At 37.3% G+C, this 21,879-nt stretch overlaps 2 protein-coding genes across 5 annotated transcripts in view; one reads left to right on the forward strand and one right to left on the reverse strand.

The window, feature by feature from the left end:
• Nucleotides 1-12,028, forward strand: part of WASHC4 (WASH complex subunit 4) — a 59,436-nt gene extending 47,408 nt beyond the window's left edge. Inside the window, exons 27-34 of one of the 2 annotated variants that reach the window (XM_049626215.1) lie at nt 593-659; nt 1,104-1,190; nt 4,729-4,876; nt 7,280-7,376; nt 7,889-8,085; nt 8,346-8,442; nt 10,371-10,446; nt 11,684-12,028. In XM_049626215.1, coding sequence (XP_049482172.1) covers nt 593-659; nt 1,104-1,190; nt 4,729-4,876; nt 7,280-7,376; nt 7,889-8,085; nt 8,346-8,442; nt 10,371-10,438 — 761 coding nt within the window. In that variant the 3' untranslated portion in view covers nt 10,439-10,446; nt 11,684-12,028. Of the gene's footprint in view, nt 1-592; nt 660-1,103; nt 1,191-4,728; nt 4,877-7,279; nt 7,377-7,888; nt 8,086-8,345; nt 8,443-10,370 lie in introns of both variants that reach the window. The other variant, XM_049626214.1, reaches the window with a different exon arrangement.
• A 5,610-nt stretch (nt 12,029-17,638) lies between these two features.
• The window catches only part of APPL2 (adaptor protein, phosphotyrosine interacting with PH domain and leucine zipper 2), a 53,897-nt gene continuing 49,656 nt past the window's right edge, over nt 17,639-21,879 (reverse strand). For 2 of the 3 annotated variants that reach the window (XM_049626220.1, XM_049626219.1), the window contains 4 exons: nt 21,070-21,106; nt 20,745-20,885; nt 19,965-20,012; nt 17,639-18,748 (listed from right to left, as the gene is read on the reverse strand). In XM_049626220.1, coding sequence (XP_049482177.1) covers nt 18,614-18,748; nt 19,965-20,012; nt 20,745-20,885; nt 21,070-21,106 — 361 coding nt within the window. In that variant the 3' untranslated portion in view covers nt 17,639-18,613. The remainder of the gene's footprint in view (nt 18,749-19,964; nt 20,013-20,744; nt 20,886-21,069; nt 21,107-21,879) is intronic. The other variant, XM_049626221.1, reaches the window with a different exon arrangement.

A 21,879-nucleotide genomic window follows, 5' to 3' on the forward strand; every position in this document is an offset into this window, starting at 1 on the left:
GGGATGACTTCAGGACATTTTGCCTGAGCAGTTGGAAGGATGGAAATGTCAGTTTCTGAGATAGGAAATATAATAGGGTGAAGATCTTGAGTTTGACTTAAACATTAAATTAAAAATTCTTAGTCTTTTAGGTGTAGGCATTGACTAAAAAAGCCTGAAGGAGTAGTCCAGGTTGGAGATGTAATTTGGGGGCATCAAGTAAAGACCTCTTGGTATCATTTCCAGCTGTATTGGTGGGGAGGGGTTGGTCTGGCAAGCACTCAGTGTGAGAATGAAGAAATTATTGAGATAGTAACTTTAAAATGTTTGTTTTTAAACATGTAGTCAGCATTTAGTGAATTTAGTTTATCAAATGCCAGTCACATTTATTTTTAAGATATTTAATATAGCTGTGTATAAGTAGGTATATTTTAAGTGCACAAATATGTAAGTTTCACTTTTATGGAGTAAGAATTAAAGTAAAAGAGAGAAGAATCTTTTAGTACTTAGGAATAGAAACCCTGTAATTGCTATATGTGACTGTATTCCTGATTGTTAGAGTTTAGATTTACTTGAATAAATATCTGATTTGTGTCTGTGTGTCATTTTTAAGGTAATGCTATGGGCTATATACGAATGATAAGATCTGGTGGCCTTCATTGCAGCAGCAATGCCATTAGGTATGAATGCAAAACATTTTTGTCTTATGCTATTTAAAAATTTTATGTCATTTAAATTTATTGTAGGTGGTATTGTAGAGAAGTTTTTTTTTCTTATTGATATATTTTGAGATAAATATGGAAGAAGACCATTAGTTCTGGTTATATTTTTTTCTTCTTGAATTTTAAGATTATAGCAGACCTTTGAAAATTTTTTTCTCTTGAAGATATAGTTATCAGTACACTTTGTGAATGGTTCTAAAGATTACATGATTTTAAGGATTAAATTTGATTATTCAGATCTAAAGGTCAGTTTTAGAACTAAATTGGTTATATTAGTAATATAACAAATACAAAATTCTTTCCAGATAATATAGTTGAAAAATTTGGAGACTTACAGTAGCCCTTCATATCTCTGTCAATTACTCCTATTTAACTTAATAAAATTATTTTCCAAATTCTTAGATTTGTACCTGATCTTGAAGATATTGTAAACTTTGAAGAACTAGTAAAAGAAGAAGGTCTTGCAGAAGAAACGTTGAGAGCAGCAAGGTAGGGGCACCTGGGTGGCTTAGTTGGTAAAATGTCCGACTCTTGATCTCGGCTCAGGTCATGATCTCATGGTTCATGGGATTCAGTCTCGGATTGGGCTCCGCACTGGCAGTGCAGAGCCTGCTTGGGATTCTCTCTCTCTCTTTCTCAAATAAATTGATAAACATTAAAAAACAAGGTTAAAATCTAATTTTGGAATAATCTAAATTTGGAGATTTAAAAAAGTATATGTTTATATAAAAACATTTTAAAGGGGAGATTAGAAGGTAATATATAAACTTATGTTTTTGTGTTTTAATTATATAAGTTATGGTCTCAGTTTATGAGATTCAATTTTTTTAAGACTGCAGTATTCTGAGATTTTTCCAACTTCACTAAAAAGTTATCTTCTAGAACACGCTATCTAATATAGTAGCCCCTAGCCACTTGTGGCTGTTGAGCATATGAAATGTGACTAGTCCAAATTGAAATGTGCTGAAGTACAAAGTATATAAGTAACTTTGAGGATTTAGTTTAAAAAATGCCAAATATCTCATTGGTAAAATTCAGTTCACCTCTCTTTTAACTGTTTTTATATTTGTTTGCCAGCACTATTCTAGAACACCTGTCCTTTATTTCGTGTAATCTAGGCCAGCATTGTCCAGTACAGTAGCCACTACCACATGAAGCTGTTGAACACTTGATAGGGCTAATGGGCCGAGGAACTGAATTTAAATTTTTATTTTATTTAAATTAGGCAAATAAGATAGCTGATGGGTATGTTATTGGACAGTGCAGATGTACAGACTTCAGTAAGTGGTGATTTTTGAACATAATTTAAAACTTGAGAGAGGCATGCAGAATTATTAAGAAATTCTTTAGAAAACTACAGATTTTATTAATAAAATCTTTGTTATATAATAATTATTATCTAATTATAACAGTTTATTGACTCAGACATGAAGGGGCACCCCTGGACAAAGTGGACACAATTTGAGTCTCAAAAAGAATCATGGTAGAAATCAGTTAAGTAAAAAAAGAACATTAAGATACATTAAGAATATTAAGATATATTAAGTAAAAAAAGAAACCATGAATCCTACTGATGATAAGAAAGATTGGAGGAGTAGAGGGAAGGTTCCTTTTTACAGAAGAATGCCAGCTGATAGATATAGATGAGAAAATGTAGGGAGAAATCACTGTTTTGCAATCACCACAGTAAATGCTTGAAATCAGACAAAAATCATCAATAAAAATGGTTTTGGAGAACAGAGTATTCATTTACTATCAGAAGATTATCCCACAAATTGCTCAATAACTACAAAGGGGAAAACTATCTCTATGAGGGAGAGGTTGATGTATTCCACCTTAACTCAGTGATCGAACATAGCATCACCAGTTCACAGGACACACTGACATTATGGGATCTTCTCATGCAATGTAACAGCAAGTGCCTATGTTGTATTCTTGCCAGAAAGGTTTACTCTGGATTTATTTTAAGGGAGATTCTGAGACATTATCTGAGACATTCAAAGTTTGAGGCATTCCGTGAAACACCTGGCCTGGACTCTTAAAAAATGGCATGAAGGACAAAAAAGGCAACGAGACTATTCTAGATTAGGAAACTAAAGAGACCTGACAACCAAATGCAGTGGGTATTCCTTAATCGTATCCTAGATAAGGGAAAAGGGGGGCTATACAGGACGTTTGGGGGATAATTAGGGAAATTAGAACATGTGTATATTAGATAATACTGTGTTTTATTTTGGGGTGTAATGATATATTGTGGCTTGGTAGGAGAATTTCTTGGCTCTTAATAGATTCATATTAAAGCACTTGTGGGCCGAGTGACAAGAAATCTGTAACTTTAAATGTTTCCAGAAAAAACAAATGTGGCAAATGTTACATGGTGAAGAGTAAATAGGTGTTCATTATACTATGTTTTAACTTTTCAACAGGCTTGAATTTTTTTTAAATGAAAAAAAAATGTGTGCATATTTATGAGAATAAGGCCCCAACACAAGATTTGCTTTGAAATAGTCTATTATAGGATAGCTTAGTTCTTTGCCAAATTAAAGGAGCCATGTACAGTTAATAATATATTTAAAGTCATTTGCCCTGAAATTACTAATTTTTGGCTTGTATGTCAAAGAAGAAAATCAGACTGTTGTCTCTTATTAAGTGATATCATCCATTTAAATATTGATGATCTTTTAAAAATATTTTTGAAGCAGTTTAAGGTCAGAGAGGTGGGATATTATCTTTTAAGATCTCTAGGGTAAAGCTGTCTGCTAATAGCAAGTTCAGATTTATGCAGAGGAGTGGATGACTGACATCGAAGGAAAGTTCATGGCAGGTGAAGTCAAGGAGTTGTGGGATTGTGATAATGAATCAGTTATCTAAATGGGCAACGGAGTCTTCTAGGATGATGGAGAACTAAAACATGTATCATAGTCCTAAGATAATAAAGGTAGGGCAATGGGTTAAAAGGTTAATAGATACCTGATATCAGGAAGGAGTAGCTGGGTAGTTGGATATAGTGGGATCATGAAAGTCTCAAAGGAGAGGTTTCTACCTTTTAGTGGTGGGGGAATAATAATTTGAAAGTGATGGTAGTTGTGGGGCGCCTGGGTGTCTCAGTCAGTTAAGCGTCTGATTTCAGCTCAAGTCATGACCTCACGGTTCCTGGGTTCAAGTCCCATGTCGGGCTCTGCTGACAGCTCAGAGCCTGGAGCCTGCTTCGGATTCTGTGTCTCCTTCTCTCTGTCTGTCCCTTCCTCACTTGCACTCAGTGTGTCTGTCTGTCTGTCTGTCTGTCTCTCTCTCTCTCTCTCTCTCTCACTCTCAAAAATAAATAAAACATTTTAAAAAGTTAACAAAAAATGTGGTGGTAGATGTAAATGAGGGATGAAGGAGAAAAAGCAGCTAATGTTTCCAAATGTTGAGTGGGAAGCTAAGTTCTTGAGGAGGAGCCAGGTTCCAGTTGAGGTAGGGAGGTATAGAAGAAGCATTAGTGAAGAGAGTTAAAAAGAGGAGTTTTTTTACAATGAAATGGAATTCTCCAGGGCTTATTGTGGGAAGAAGAAATATAAAACTGTTATTTTAAGTTTGAAGATGCCCTGCATATTTTATTTTAGGGAATAAGTTCATTAAACAATTGGGATCAGCTTTTGTCCATAAGAAAATAAGTTTATTCTGAACTCCAAGGAAATTGACTTAGAAATTAGAAACGTCTTCTAACGTTTTATACTTTTGAGTACTCTCATTGAAACTGATGAGAGTTGGATTTAAAAAGCCGGACCTTCGTGGGGCATCTGGATGGCTCAGCCGGTTAAGCGTCCTACTCTTGGTTTTGGCTCAGGTCATGATCTCCTGGTTCGAGGGTTTGAGCCCCACGTCGGGGTCTGTGCTGGCAGTGCAGAGCCTGCCTAGGATTCTCTCTTTCCCTTTCCCTCTGTCCCTTCCCTGCTTGCTCTCAGATTAAAAAAAAAAAGAAAGAAAGAAAAAGCCACACCTTCTTTTAAGAAAGGAACCAGATAAATATTTTTTTGTATTTTAGGCATTTGGATTCAGTCCTCAGTGATCACACACGAAATTCTGCCGAAGGCACAGAGTATTTCAAAATGCTTGTAGATGTTTTTGCTCCAGAATTTCGAAGGCCAAAGAATATACATCTTCGAAATTTCTATATCATTGTTCCCCCTCTGGTGAGTATTTTATACCCAAAATGATTTTTTTTTAAGTTAATATGTCCATTTTCTTTACAGCAGGAAATGCACATAGACTATATTACTTTCTGGTTGTAGATAAAACTTAAATGTAATCTCCGTGAATATGGCCTAGGAATTTTACTTAACTAGTAAAATTGAGACTTAAGATAGACTTAAGAATGAGACTTAAGATAGATTTTTATTTGTTTGTAACTGCTAGAAAAATCCTAGTGTGATTTAAAGTGAGTGTACATCAGGCGCCTGGGTGGCTCAGTCGGTTAAGTGTCCAACTCTTGATTTCGGTTTAGGTCATGATCTCATGGTTTGTGAGTTCAAGCCCCATGTCAGGCTCTGTGCTGATAGCATGGAGGCTGCTTGGGATCCTCCCTCTCTACCCCTCCCCAACTCGTGCTCTCTCTCTCTCAAAATAAACTTTAAATTGAGTGTACATCATTATATATGTATCATATAATCTTCGGGCTGAATTATACCATAATATTTTAAGTGATTAATGTAGACCAACTTTAACTGTTACAATATGAAGTTATTTCTAACACATCTCTTGAAAGTATTACTGTTTAAGGACAACTTCTGTATTCAGTAGTAAATACTAACATCTAGACTAAATTTTGAGTGCTTCCTCATAGTATACAGAGTGTCCACTGCTCTAATTCTATATAGTTGCAACCAAAAAGTAGCTCAAGTTATCCAAAATCACATTATACAAACAGTGGTTGCAGTGCAGAAAATGGAGTTAAGAGATTAGAGAGGCTTATACTAGCAATAGGAGTTACGTTTCCCCAAAAGATTTCTATAATAAAACTTTTTTTTAAATTGTAAATGGGTAAGTCTAAAATCTAAATATCACTAAACAAATGTAACCTTTTGGTTACATCTAACTTGGAGAGTAATAAATTTTCATATTGCTGTCTGACTTGTTAACACGTATCCTCTTAAATATTACTATTATTATCCTTTGAAAGCAGCAGATGGTTTGTAGACACCTTTTCTTCGTAAATGTTCTCTTACACTGTTTTTTTTAATATGTTTATTGTTAATGCTCTATCATAATTATATGTCATAACTGTGATGTAGCAGAAGTGTCCATATTCATCTGATAAATACTATCTTTTCATCTTAAGACAGTGTCAAACTGGAGGCAGATTTGTCTTATACTCTGTAACAGTGTAGTTAACTTAGGGTGACTTCTTACCATGTATCTTGAACTTGAAGGACAGCATACTGCAGACATGGTGAACAGCGGTCCGGGAGTTTAAGGAAGAGTGGAGTTGTGCAGGGCAACTGTCAGAATTCTAGGACAAGAAGGACACGAAGTGTAGGACACTCTGCTTGTGCTTGAGTTTATCATTGAATTCTAGAAAGAAGACAAACATAAATGAGATATCAAAAAAAGATTTAACCATTTGTAAAGATTTCACAAATATGTGATTGATTGCCAAGTGAGTTTTACACGCATAAAAGTGAAAGTTGATATTGTTTCCAACAAAATAGGCTGTTATAGTACTTTTCACATGTATCACAATTATTTTTACAGGTCTCTACCCTTCTACAACTGTGCTATCCGTATATAGCCACAAGTGGCTGCTTAAATTTAAGTTAATTAAAATTTTATATGATAAAAAATCTAGTTCCTCAGTTTTGTGAGCCACATTTCAAGTTCTCAGTGGCCATATGTGGCTAGTGGCTTACTGTATTGGATAGTACAGATATACAATATTTCTGTCATTGCTGAGAGTGCTGCTCTAGAGTGTGGACTTTTTGATGGTATTCATTTTTTTATCATAGTTACTTAATACCTGATAGAAGTTTCAGTAAATCTTTATTGAATAAATGACAAGGTATTTTGTAAGAGCTGAATTTTTAGAAAAGCCTTTTTGGGGGGAATTCATTTCTCCAGATGACTCATTCTTTAACCCAGAATCTGATAAGAAATAGTATTTTAGAATGAATTGGGCAGAAGCAAGGACTACCACACATAAGAGCACTTATGCTTTGAAGTAAATAAAGCAGGCCTACTTTTCTGATTCCAGCTTTCACTTAGAGTGTGACTTTGGACAAGTTACTCAGCCTCTAGGCTTCAGTGTTCTCATCTGCAAAATGTTCATAATTTTTATAATGAACCATATACAAGGCACTGTGGTTAGGGTAAGTGGTGATCGAGGGAGGGCTTGTAGTTAGAGGATTTGGAAAGAAGAGCCGTTAAAAGATACTTGTACAGATTGTGATCTCACCAGGGGACTATTTATAGGAGGAAGATGTCTCAAATCAAAAGGACAGGAATCTAGAAGGGTTCCTATTTATAATTTTTGAAATGTCTCCTTTATGAACTAAATTCTGAAGATATTTTAGCCCAGTTGTTTCTCTAATATATCTTTTTAGACCCTCAACTTTGTAGAGCATTCCATTAGCTGCAAGGAGAAATTGAATAAAAAAAACAAAATTGGAGCTGCTTTTACTGATGATGGCTTTGCCATGGGTAAGCTTAATGCAATTGTTTTTCCATTAATTTTATGTTCATTATTACCATGGATTTTAAGAAACATTTGCTTAATAGATCTGTGTGCTCTTTGTAGATTTGTTTTTCGTGAGCAGTGTTTACTCTTTATTTTTTAACTGGGTCATCTGATTAATAATCCTTATCTTCCATCAAGTGTAACTATCATTCACACCCACCTGGTATTGCTAATCACTTAGTTTCATTAGATGTAATGTTTAGACTTTGTTGGGGTGGTGGCTTTGAGAGTTTTTAGCATTTTGTGTTGAGTTCCCCTGTAGCTTCCTCAGTTGCTGTCAAATAGCAGCGGAAGTTTTTCCCCAACCCTCAGCGTGTTACCTGTAAGTGATTTTCATGCCCATGTTGTTTCTTTTTTTCTTGATTGTCTTATTTTTAGTTCTATATACTTTCACTTTTTTTTTTTTTTTTTAAAGGAGTAGAATACAACTTCTGTACTCATTGTAATTTGGCTTTGGTTTTGCTAATGACTGCAGGTGTGGCTTACATTTTGAAGCTTTTGGATCAGTACCAGGAATTTGACTCACTTCATTGGTTCCAGTCTGTTAGAGAGAAGTACCTGAAGGAGATAAGAGCAGTTGCTAAGCAACAGAATGTGCAGTCAACTAGTCAAGATGAAAAACTGCTACAAACCATGAATCTCACTCAGAAGCGACTGGATGTGTATCTACAGGTAGAGGAGAGTAGTAGTCAAATCTGCTTTGATATTTATGATACCCATTCTTGATATCTGAAAACAAATCCTATAGAAATCTCCATTTAAACAGGATGAATAGTGGTAATAGGTATATTTTAAAAGGAATGGCATTTGGAAGCCATTTGATCCAGATATTAAAAATGGATGGATTACTAAATTCAGTTTCTGTATTTATGATTTCCACAGTTTTTTAGGAATGTTTTCAGCTTTTCCTTTACATGTTTTTATTTACTTAGGAATTTGAATTGCTCTATTTCTCACTGAGCAGTGCAAGAATTTTCTTCAGAGCAGACAAGACTGCAGCTGAAGAAAACCAAGAAAAGAAAGAAAAAGGTCAGTGAGTGGCTTAAATTTGGAAAGACCAGTAAATCTTTCTTTAATAGACACTAATGTCCCATTTTATCTAGTCAGAATTCCAGCTTCCTTTTCCTTTTGGAAAATAATTTAGACCTAGAAATGCCTTTTTTTTTTTTTTTTTTTTTTTTTTTGAAGTACAGCCTACATGCATCATTTGTGAATCTGAATAGAAATTTACATAGTTTTTACATTTCATTCTGGAGTAACTTTTTGTTCAGTTTCATCATAATTTAAATAAAATTCAACAAGTTTAGTTTTTTCTTTCACCTTCAACTTGTGTCAGACAAGAAGGAACAAATTAGGAGGAACACTAGAATATAGTAGAGCTGCTAACTAGACACAGACTGAGTGAGATGGGGCACATGGCTGAGGAGGTGGCAGATGGTAGGGACCCCATTTCGTATCATGGTGAGCGGCCTCCCGCCCTCCTCCGCAACCAGGCCTTGGAGAATCAGAGTTGACAGTGCAGCCACGAGAACCGATCGTTTTGTCCAGATCGTCTTGTCTGTTGTATTCTTTGTAGGATGATATAAATTGCTTCTTATTTCATAGTTAAGGCTGCACATGATACATTTCTCCCCAGTTTAAAATTTAGGAACAATTTCTTCCCTGAAGAATGGTGGTTTCCTTTTTTCTGTTATAGAAATGATGTAATTTAGGTTTTCCTCTGCTCGGTAGCTTAAAGCTTGGTACAGCAGCTGAGTTGAGTTTTCATGTTTTTCCTATATCCTTACTTGTATTTCACAAATCAAGGCATAACATTTACATTTTATAAAATAAGATGTTTTTATTAATCTTGCTTTGTTAAATTTTAAAATACATACATATTTTACACTGAATTTGGGTAGACCACTTATATCAAGTAACCTATTCCCTGATAATGTTGCATAAATTAAATATGTTAATAATTAGCATACAGAAGATTTTTTGGAATCTAATAATTGTGTGCTTGAAAGTGATTTCACGCTGTTACCTGGAAGATACTCAGTATTTATTACGTGAAAATATGTATATATTCTGTTTGGGTCCCTTTCCAAGGCTAAAGTAAATTGAAAGACTTTGAGTGAATTTGATCTAAATTGTGAAGAAACTCAGTTATTGCTTAGGTTCTGCTCAGGCATTTCATGCGAGAATCTTGTCTCCAGCCAAGCTTATACTTACTTTAAGGCCTAAAACATTAAGGCAGAACAAACAAACCTTTTGGTCTCAGTGGAAGTCCTTGCTCTGGATTGTTCTTAAGGAACTCACTATGATTCTGGTTGATGCGTCTCACCCACATCAACCACCGAGGTGGTTCTTCTGTTGCAAAACTCTGTCTTGGCTAAAGGTTGCTCAGATATGTAGTCAGAGTTGCAGGGTACATGAGATAGTTTTCCTCTGTTAATGAAATGTGTGCATGTGGTATTTCATACACAAAAAAAGAGGAATTCATTTTATCACAATCATAATAAAAAGCTGCTTTAAAAAATGAATTACAAACACAGATGGAAAGCTACTTATTCTGGACAATCTTATATGTGAATTTGCAGTAATGTCTCTGGCAATAACAGCAGTGCACTATAATAGTGATTTCTTGGCCTGGCTGGGGGAACCGGCTGAGGGGCAGTATGCCTTCAAACGCGCCAGGTGAAACTCCACGTGGCCCACATGCAGTTCTGAACTCTCACAAGTCTACACCCCTATTAAGTACCAGTCAGAACGTTCCCTTTGCAAAATTTAGCTCAGATTTCTAAAAAATTAAGGTAACTAAACTACATATACATTGTAATATTAGAGAACTATTTGGTAGATGCACATTTTCTTAATTTGAAATTTAGCAGGTAGCTCTTCTCAATTTTTACTTAATTCATTTTTTTAAAAATGAATATACATCTGTCCATTGTTGTTTTCACCCACGCTTCCAGAAGAGACCAAAACAAGCAATGGAGACCTGTCCGACAGCACTGTGTCTGCAGATCCTGTTGTCAAATGATACCGATGGTATGCGTTGCCCCTCAGAAGTCATCAGAATTTTGTCAGTACTGTTGCCAGTGATATGGATGTTAGCAAGCTAATGGTGAAGTGTTTCCTGGGCCACATCTCTGGTAACAGGTAGATGTTGCAACTCTTTAAGGCGGTGCTGCTGAGTCCATTCTTCTTCCGAAGGCTCAATCTTCTTTCTAAAGGTTGAGAATGAGATTTTCAGTTGGGTTTTTGCCTGGACTTGAGGCTAGCAGATGTGCCTGGGGAGTGTTGTTTGAAGTGAAGCTGTAGAAGGGCCAAACCAAATTCCTAAACTGTCGCCTCAGATCTCTAACAATCTACGTGAGGGTTTAAAACTTGTGTTTGCATATTTGATCCATATTTGCTTCAGTCATTGGAAACTCAGTGCATATCCTCTGTACAGCCAGCAAATACATGTTTAAACAAAGTGAATTAAGTCTGAAATTTATGAGGCATACATATCGACATTGTTATAACAGACATACAGAAAGATGGCTTTGATACAGGTGAGGCACAAGTGTGCTATGTACCTTTTATGTACAGTATAAAACTGGTTCATTGTTAATTTCATGTGACTCACAAGAGCTGTTCAGGTCTTTGATAAGACATTTTATAACTAGTTTACATCGCTTTGGGAACATGTAACCTCCAACAACTGCTTTAAATTCAAGATTTACTTAATACTCAAGATGAAAGAAAATTCAGAGAAAGCCATAGAGTCCTGCTTGAAACTTCACTTTTGGTTGAAGGCACTACGTGTTATCAGAGAAAGTTGTATGGATTTTTATTTCTACATCCAAACTCAGGTTTCTTCTACATTAGGTTGAATTAAAGTCTTGGTGATGGTTTGGGCAGACTTTTTCTTTAAACCAAGTATAATCTAAGACATCAGATTAAGCACTGTGCAGGCTTTTTAAAAATTACCACTGTGAGAATAAAGTTCTAATAAATCATTTACTGATTTGAAAAGTACAGTAAGATTTTGAGTAAATTTAGTTCCTGGCAGGCTACAAGCTTTATTTTTGTAAAGATTACATCAGTTGATAATTAAATGGTTAATCATGGCCTATATAATCTTTGAATATAATACAGTGATACTTTTACAACGAAAACAAAGTTTAAAACTGTACACATAATAACATCATTTGGTAAACACTTGATTTTTCCATTGCACTTGCCTATTAAGTATTTCTTTGGGTATATCCTGCAAGTAATTCTAATGTTTGATTTCCAGCTTTTGGAACAGGTGTACAATGCCCTATCTGTATGCATTGATTACTGGCAGGGTAACTTTCCCAGCCCAAGATAAACACTTCCACTGTTCAAAGTCAGAAGAAACAAAATAGGTAGGAAATGTTTTTTGTTTATTATGTAAACATGACTTTCAGAATATGAACGATGGGTGGATTAAAGGCATTTAATATCTGTAATTCATACTAACTGTAGAAATGGCCCTAAAGCATGCTGCATAATTAGTAATTTATATTTTCATTATTGTAAATGTTTATATTAATGATCTTTTGATTGTATCAAATTTGTCACCATTTCATAGCAACAATATTCTTCTTTTTTTTTTTTTCTCTCTGACTTCCCTAAAACAATCTCCATTTTTCATAGGGGTAGAAATTGTAATTGGAAGAGAATCTGAGGTCTCTGTTCATTATCCCCACATATATCAGTTATGATCGATCTTACAAATACTCTATAGAGTTTATATGCTGACACCATGGATACCTACAGTTGAGAAGAAAGTGATTATTATTTTGCCATTAGCTCAAAATAATGTCACTGTAATCTGGATAAACTACACATATTTGAAATAAAATCTCTGAAAAGATTAAGCATATTTAAATGCTATTAAAGTGCAGAGCAATAGGGCTTGAGTGTTTCACACCTAAGTTAATATATGCATTTGGATGATGTTTTCTTTGCTTAACATATTAATGTTAAATTTTTTTTTTTTTTGGACATACTGTAGTTTAAAATTAGTGTGAGCATTTGTTGTAAATTCACAAACTCAATAATGTTCAAATTCTCAGGAATTAAGGACTAACCATAACTTTGTCAGTTCTAATTAAGTTTTGTAAAAGATGGCAAGTTTGTTACCTCACTTGAGTGGGGCTTCCCCCTACCCTAATTCTAAGAGAATATAATATGTATAATAAAACATTAATAAATATAATTTCAAAAGTTTACTTCCCCTGGATGCTTATGTTCAAAATTGAATGTCTTAAACCAGTACTTCTTAACATTAACCTTTTTGGAATCCCCTTTAATAGAATATAGGGAATCTGTCTTTAAAAAAATACTTGCATGCACATAGGCAAAACATTTCAAGTATAAAATTGGTATTGGCTCCTTTCCATGCAACCCAGGTGAAGAACTTTTCTTTTTCTCTTTGTACGTTCTTGATCTAATCCTTGTTGTTTTCAAATAAAAAGAACCCATGTGAATGTTTACTTTTAAATCCTAATCCTGGGAAGGGATCCTTGGTTTACAGTGTTTAATGTTAGAAATAACTCTAGTGCCATTTGCAAACATGAGTTTAACTGAAACAGTAACAATAAATGAGAGCCTTTTAAATATTACACTGGAGACAGGAGACACATGCCTTTTAAATACAGCTGACCCTTGAACGGCATGGTGTTTAAACTGTGTGGTGGGGGGTGGGAAGAGTGTGCCTGGGTGGCTCAGTCAGTTATGTGTCTGACTCCTGATCTGGCTCAGATCATGATCCCAAGGTCGTGAGATTGAGCCCCGCCTCAGGCTCTGCGCTGGGTGTGGAGCCTGCTTAAGATTCTTTCTCTCCCTCTCTTTATGCCTCTTCCCCACTCACGCTCCCTTTCTCAAAAATAAAAATAAACTGTGCGGGTCCACTTATATGTGACTTTTAAAAAGAAATCCAATATAGTTCTGTAAATGTAGTTTCCTTATGATTTTAATAGCATTTTTTCTCTAGCTTAGTTTTTTTTTTTTTTAATGTTTATTTAGAGAGAGAGTGGGGCAAAGGCAGAGAGAGAATCCTAAGCAGGTTCTGCACTGCCAGCATAGAGCCCAACGTGGGGCTCGATCTCATGAACCGTGAGATCATGACCTGAGCAGAGATCAAGAATCAGATGCTACAGTGTGGAGGTTCCTCAAAAAATTAAAAATAGAACTACCCTAAGACCCAGCAATAATTCTACTAGGAATTTACCCAAGGGATACCGGAGTGCTAATGCATAGGGGCACATGTACCCCAATGTTTATAGCAGCACTTTCAACAATAGCCAAATTATGGAAAGAGCCTAAATGTCCATCAACTGATGAATGGGTAAAGAAGATGCGGTTTATATCTATGATGGAATAGTACTTGGCGATGAGAAGGAATGAAATCCTGCCATTTGCAACAATGTGGATGGAACTGGAAGGTATTACGCTGAGTGAAATAAGTCAGAGAAGGACAGATATCATATGTTTTCATTCATATGTGGATCTTGAGAAACTTAGAAGACCATGGGGGAGGGGAAGGGGAAAAATAGTTGGAGGGAGGCAAACCACAAGGGACTCTTAAATACAGAGAACAATCTGAGGCTGGACGACGGGGGTGGGGGAGAGGGAAAATAGGTGATGGGCATTGAGGAGGGCACTTGTTGGGATGAGCACTGGATGTTGTATGGAAGCCAATTTGACAATAAATTATATTAAAAAAAAAAATCAGACGCTTAACTGACTGGGCCACCCAGGCGCCCCTGTTAGCTTAGTTTATTGTAAGAATACGCTATATTATCCAAGTAACATCTATAATATGCGTTCATTATGAGGTTTCCAGTCAGCGGCAGGCTCTTAGTTTAAGTTTTTGGGGAGTCAAAAGTTACATGCAGAGTTTTGATTGTGCCAGGAGTTGGTGCCCCTCACCTCTGTGTTGTTCAAGGATCGGCTGTACTACACTGGAGAAACTTTCCTTGGTAAAGTCTGATTACTGCTCCTTTTCTTTCCAGAGGCAGTAGTGGGAAGATTGTGGGAAAGATGGGGTAGCACCATCACATACATCATCATGTTACTTGTTGATGCTGGGTTGGCTAAATGGAAAAAGATTTTAACTAATTTTAATAATTTTATGGGTTTTTTTTCCAGCTAAAGTCTGTGAAAGTTCCATACTGATGGTATTCTTTTTAAGAAAGTTTTAATGCTACAATTTTAACAGAGGTTTTTTAGATGTTAGGAAGAATTTAACACATTAGAGATTTCCGCTAAAAAGAATCTGGAATATGTGGAAATCTTTAAAGTGAATATCATGCAGTGAACTCAGATGGTGATGGCAAAGTTAGGGCTTACTTTGATACAAAAAGTTCTTATATATAGTGTATAAGAACTCAGTTTAGGAAAATATATGGATACTTGTTGGCCTCTCAGTGTAAAACCTAATTTATCAGATAATCCAGTTCCCATTAGTGGAGTTACACTCTGCAAAGGAGAGGAATTCATCTCCTGATCAGTGTAGAGATGATGTCATAATTCTGGGATCATCTTTAAAGACTATGCACTGTAGGGGCGCCTGGGTGGCTCAGTCGGTTAAGCGTCCGACTTCAGGTCATGATCTTACGGTTTGTGAGTTTGAGCCCTGCATTTGGCTCTGTGCTGACAGCACAGAGCCTGGAGCCTGCTTCACATTCTGTGTCTCCCTCTCTCTTGGCCTCTCTCCTGCTCATGTTCTTTCAAAAATTACCATAAAAAAAAAATTTAAAGACTATGCATTCTGTAATGTATGCAAGATCTTTGTGTAGTGAAACATTCTTTAGTAATGCCCTCATTATCATTAAAGTGAGGGGGAAAGTTAATACTTTATATCAAGAAGCACATATCTGTATTAGTATTACAGCATTTAATCATTTTAGAATCCACAAAATGCAACAGGGCATTAGAGATGTACTTCAAGGTGGTATAATTACTGCATATCAGAATAATTTTCAAAGGTTTATGTACCTAATGAGAGAACCATTTGGTGATTGCTGTGTGGTTTCTCTCTGCTGTGTATGTCACAGAGCAGTTAGAAGCATAGACTTTGGAGCCAGACTGTGATTTGAAGCCTGCCAGCAGCTTACTTAACCTCTCTGTGCTTCATTTTCTCAGGCACAAAATGGCCTAATGATACAGAGCTTGTAGATTGAGGACTGACTTTTGTGTAAAGCACTTTATATATTAGGAAACAGTAACTACTGTGAACACTAGCTAATATGATGACTCATAGGCAGAAATGCACTTGGCATATAGTTGTTAGCTTTACTATTACTCTCTCAGGTGGAAAAGTTGGAAGATAAACAGTATGTGACTCTGAGTGGGTCTCATAAAAATTATGCCTGTTTACATGGCCCAGCTAAGTGCAGACAATGGAAGAGAAGTCCTGCACTTCCCCAAACAGTCTGACAGCTAAACAACCAGAGGCAGTGCTGGGAAATGAAAACCGGTGAGAATAGCTGGCTAATAAAGGGTCCCATTTTCTCCCCTCCCACCTTTCATTTACATGGCACTTGATAATTTCTCATAGTGCTTTCATTTGGGGAATTTAAAGGGCAACCTTCTAAAGTTTAACATTATTTTAAAATCTATGACCCATGCACAAGAGTATATGATATGTGTGTACTGAATCAAGAATAAAACAGGACGTTTGGGTAGCCACCGTACCGTGTAGGTTAAAAGCCTGTTGCTCCTGCCTGAGATGTTCCATCGTTCTTCCTCGGATCGCCGCTCCCTTTTCCACTCCGGAGGAAACACAACGCAGAATTTTGGGGTAACTATGCCTTGCTTTTCTCTAGTGTTACAACCTATCTGTAGTTTTCTAAATAACACGGTGGTGGTTTGCAGGTTTTTAAAAAATTAATATAAATGGATTCTTACTGTATATGACTTGTCTCTTTTGAAATTCATCCATGATGATGCACATACCTGTAGTCCACTTAGTTTTCCTTCTTTAGTATTGTTACACAAATACACAGATCTGTTTTGCTGATGACACGTGGGTCACTTCCAAATTTGGGATGGTACGAACAGGGCTACTGGCTGCACGCATCTCTGTGTACCTGTGTTCAGAGTTTCTCCAGAGTTCTACTTGCAAGTGAATCTGTTAGGCCATCTACAGGTGCAACGGATACAATGCCAGACTTGTCCCGTCCCAGCAGCGGAGGAGCCTCGTCGTGCCCATCCCAGCAGCTATGTTTCTACAGTCTGGTGTGTATATAATATCCCAGTGGGTTTAATTTGTATTTATTGTATCAATTTTGTATATTTCTATTTAAGAACCCCTTTTATTTTTTATTCTGTGAAATGCCCTTATGACTTTATTTTCAATTTTTTCTAATTGCAGGAATATTTTACATATTCTGGATACTAATATTTTGTGGGTCATCTGTGCTTAATATGTGCAGTTCATTTTGTGTTTTCATTCTGTGGTTTTTTCAATGAAGTTAGTTTTAATGGGCTTCAGTCTTTTTTTCCTATGATTTGCATACTTTGTGGCTTAGGCAAGCCGCATATTTTTGAAATATGAAAAAATTAGGAAATGAAAGAAATTGATTTTAGTTTCTAACAATATTGTTTATGACTAGTTTCTTCCCTCCCACCCTGAACAATTCGAAGAAAAGGAAATTCAGGGGACTGTGGCTCTTGCAGCCTACCGGAGGACTTACCGGTTTAATACAGTTATGATACACAAATTTTTGTAAGGCATTCGCTAACACCATACTAATAATTTCATGGTATATCTCATGCTGGCTTAGTCTCTGAGGCTCACATTATAGAAGTGGACTCTGATACCCCTGTAACATTAAGTTTGGATTACAAAAGTTGTTTTATTAATCCACCATTTTGGGAGCTGTGGTGGCTCAGTCAGTTGAGCATCCCACCTCTTGATTTCAGCTTAGGTCATTGTCTCATGGTCATGAGATTGAGCCACACTGCAGGGCCTGCTTAGGATTCTCTCTCTCCCCCCCCCCCCCCCCCCCCATGCTCTCTCCCTCAAAAAAAAAAAACTTGGTACTGAGATCACATTGTTCAGCCAGTGTTGAATAGAGGTATTTGATAGGGCATAATGAAATCACAGCAGAGGGGGGGAATGTACTGAGGTTTTGGAAATGAACAGCTGAAGCCACAGAACTAACTTTAGTTTTCTTCCAGGGATGTTCTAGAAAATAACCACAAAAAGCAAAAGAAAGAAACAGAATGGTAGTTTTTATTTGCTAGCATTTGTTGCTAGGTTAATTTATTACAAAGACAACGGTATTCTGTTGAAATTGGTTATAATTAAACACATGGTGCCAATTCAAGATCATCATACTTCATAGGTAGGGGTGGAATAGGATTTTTATACCAAGCCCCGCAACCAGCCGTGCTTTCATTCAAGTGAGTTTTAAAATTAATTGGTCCCTTCCTTGAGGAGGGTCTGGCTCAGAAGAATCAGGAACTGGTAGAGCTTCACACGGTCTATAGTGATCCACCACTAAAACCATACCTGAAGGACCGTAAACTTCTGAATGCTGGTTCATCAAGGTTCCCATGTAAAACTGAACATCTTGTGTGGTGCTCGTCTGCTAGTCTTTTTATTGCATGATGTCTGAGAAAAATGATCACAACTAGACCTGCATTTTTGCTAACGCTCAGGCCCTCCAAGCGGGGCTCGCCACCTAACTGCACAAACTGATGCTGGTAGGTCCGACTGTGAGACAAGCCTGATTATAAATACACAACTTTTAGAATGACAGGCACTTAAAGCTCATTAAGGAAAATACAAAAATAGATTATATTAATAGGAAATATTTAGTGTTTATCAAATTATAAATCTAGGCTTTTACCATTTTTTAAAAAGGGTACTTGGAGACTAAAGAGATGACATTTGAATAAAGTGAACAATGCATTTTTTCAGTAACTTTCATTCTGAGCGCTGAACAGTACAATCTAAGAAGACGACTTACCACAAAGCACCTAAAGTAACATTTGTAGATGGGTAGGAATGTTGTCAACCATTTCTGTTTCCCTCCCAAGTCTCAGTATCAAGGCATCAAGAGTACATTCCACAAGCGATTGTCAGCGTTCTGAAACCAGGTCGTGGGCCTGTATGTCAGAGAAGTTGAAAACCCTTAAGGAGGTAGCTCTCCTTCCTGGGTGCTCTTTCCCCAAAGGCCCAAGAGAGTTATGCTTCAGATTCTGCGCCTCTGTTTTCATTTGGACTTCCATCATTGTCATCTGGTTGATCGTTTAACAGTACATATTTTCCATCATTGGTTAGTGGTATGGACAGCATTAATTGAGCCAATGCTTCTGGATCCTGAAGTTATGAGAGTTTAAGAAGGAGAAAAGAAAACGCTTAAAATGCACTTAAAACCCCTATGGCATGGCTTTCAGTATTCTGTAATCTAGCTTCTTTCCTTCCAGGATCTATATGTGCCTTCAGGTGAGTCTCCTTGCTTCTCTGAAAAAGCTCAATTGCATTTTACTTCTAGACTCTAGGCCAAGGTTTTGCTCTTAGCCAAAATGTCATTCACTTAGCCAAATCATAATCGTCTTCCCACAAAGAGTCCAGAGAAGAACTTCCTTTATAATACCTTTGTCTTCTAGATCACTAACTCCTTCCTCTTTCCCTATAAACCAAGAGTTGGCAAACTAGGGCCACCTGGCTCACTGTTTTTATAAATGAAGTTTCACTGGAACACAGCCATTCATTTATATACTATATATGGCTGCTGGAACAATAGCTGAGTTGAGTAGTTGCAACAAATGTAAGCCTAAGAGGTTTCCTGTCTTGCTCTTTACAGAAGTTGATCCCTGATCAATACCATAAAATACTAACTTGCACTGCTTGCTACCATTTCATGTATACTGGTCTTAGTCCTCCTGCCCTCCCCCAACATTAGGAAAGCTAATACGGTACTCAGTAGCTATATGTTACTGTTTAAAAATCCAGTTCATCCTCAAATTAGCTACATTCAAGCTGCCTATTGAACAGTACAGACACAGGTCATTTCCATTATTGCAGAAGTTCTACTGAACGAGAAGCCCCCTGGGGCAGGAACCGTATCTGTCTTGCTCACTGGTAGAATTCTAAGATTTTTCTTGTACAAACTTGGCTCTCAGAAGTCTGTGGGGTGAGTGAAAGATTGTAAGCTGCTGAGATACAGGGAGGTCTGGGAATCGTCACGTCTAGTACATTTCCAGCTTGATGTCTGTCTGTGACCGCTCAGAGGAGCAAGGCCTTCGAGTACATACTTACAGTTTCTACCATCTTAATTTGAAAGACAGAATATCTAGCCAACAACAGCAAGCAAAAAAGTGATAACGCAGGAAGCAGTGATATTTATTAAGAACTCCACATGTGTTAACCGGTGACTGTGGCCCCAGCCAGTCTGGTGGTTAGAATGCTTCAAAGGAAATCTCAAGTTTGGCCACAGTGTCCGGCGAACATCATTCCTCTTTTTGAGAGAGATCTTAGTATGTCTATAGATCTTTTGAGTAGTTGTTAAAACCAGCACTAAAATGTACCTTACCTTCTGAACCGCAATGATTTCTTTTCCCAAATTAATAGCATAACATATCTGTAAGACAAGAAAAGCAGTGTTGGGCAAAGGCAGAAAGCGGTAAGGGATTTTAGGAAAAATGTGGTTATGGAAGTACAACGAGGTCACTGCTCATGTCGGTGTGGGGACAGAGGACCTGGCTGTTAAGTTCATCACACGGGGCTCTGAACAGTAGAGGCCACCTGTCCTGGTCTCCGGTTGCCAATCTGTGCAGAGCAACGATATCCAGGGTAAGTGGCAACTGAAATTATCCCAGTGCTTAACATTCTTAACGGAATACTTTCCTCCTTTCTCTATCACATTCTGCCACTGTGTGTTCACACGCAGTGGCAAAAAGATACTTGCTGAAGAGTTGATTAACTTTGATTAATTCCAAGTAGCAAATACGGTCACAAAAATTTTCATACTATATGAGAACAGTTTCCTGCTGTCTGCTTCCTTCGTTTGCTCTGAGACTAGATTTTCTCCATTGTAACTTCTTTCATTTTTAAAAAAGAAACTTGAAGGCAACTGCTTTTCCCATTTCATCTCACCATTAACATTCTTCCTCATCACTGTTTAGAATGGCACGCATTTCCAAGGGAAAATTTATTCCAGTCGTTTCTTTCAGTGGGGCCTTCCTAGAGGTATTCTCTAAACTCCTCAATGGGGGCGCAAAGAATAGTCAACTAAACACCCACGGGGTGGTGCAAAACCCCTTTAAATATCTTTGGACAGAGATATGGAATCTTAAGATGAAAAAAAATAGACCTTTTCGCCTTCTGAGTTGCTTTCAAAAACGTATGTACTCAGAGACTGTCCACCTGTGGATTCGGGCGTGCGGACCACAAAGCCGACTAGTCTCTTGTTTTCTTGATGGGCAGCAAACTGGGTGATGCTGGTGAGCTCAAACTGGAAATAACAGGAATAGACAACATCACATAACTGGAATTAAAAACAGACAATCATTCTCCACGGATAGCGTCACGAAAAAAGTGCACTATGAGTGACAGCTGTTAAATTTGGCAAAATCTATAAAGTGCCTACTTTGAATTAAGGAATAACTACTAAAATTAGCGTGCATGGAGGTACTTACATTGGCCCTTGTTACTTGAGTCTGAGGATCTATCAACCTGAAATTTTAAGACACGCGTTATATTACACATGTTGGAGAAACCTGTATTCTTAGAAGAGTCTAGAAGTTCAGAATGAAATCACACAAATGCCCTTCAAATATGAAACTATAAGGCCCGGCCGCAGCAAGGCGAGATGGCTCCATGGGACTGTCCAAAGGGAGCATGCGCCATGGGTCTGCCTGTGCTGAACCCCATGTAGTTGAAGCTCCGGGAACAGCTTTATGGAAGACTGTAACAACTGGAGACTTTCACATTTCAGTGCTTATCCAAAGGGGCAGCATTAGAATTCTTCACAGTTCTGATGTAGAATATAGATCATATTCTGTACAGCCTACTTCTCAGAAGACATTTACTGACTATGGTCTTTTCCTTGAAGTCTAATTTTTTTCCCCTAAATATGGGGTGGGGTGAGAAAACAGTCAACAGATTTTAGCAAAACTATTCTGTGTCAGTTTGGGTGTGGGGGAACACGGTCTTTTAAGAAGGTATATTCTAGGGGTGCCTGGGTGGCTCAGTTGGTTGTCAGGCTCTTCAACACTAGCTCAGGTCCTGATGCCAGAGTCATGGGATTGAACCCCGCATTGGGCTCCGGGCTGGGCCTGGAGCCTGCCTGAGATGCTCTCTCCCTCTCTCTGCCCCTCCCCACTCACACGCCTGCTTGCTCTCTCAAAAAGCAAAACAAAACAAGACAAAAAAGGAAAACTTCTGTTCTATTTATAGAAGGAATAGCACATATTCTTTCTCCCCTTCCCCTCTCTCCTGCTCATGCT

The sequence above is a fragment of the Panthera uncia genome, chromosome B4 (assembly GCF_023721935.1).
Source record: "Panthera uncia isolate 11264 chromosome B4, Puncia_PCG_1.0, whole genome shotgun sequence".
NCBI lineage: Eukaryota > Metazoa > Chordata > Mammalia > Carnivora > Felidae > Panthera > Panthera uncia.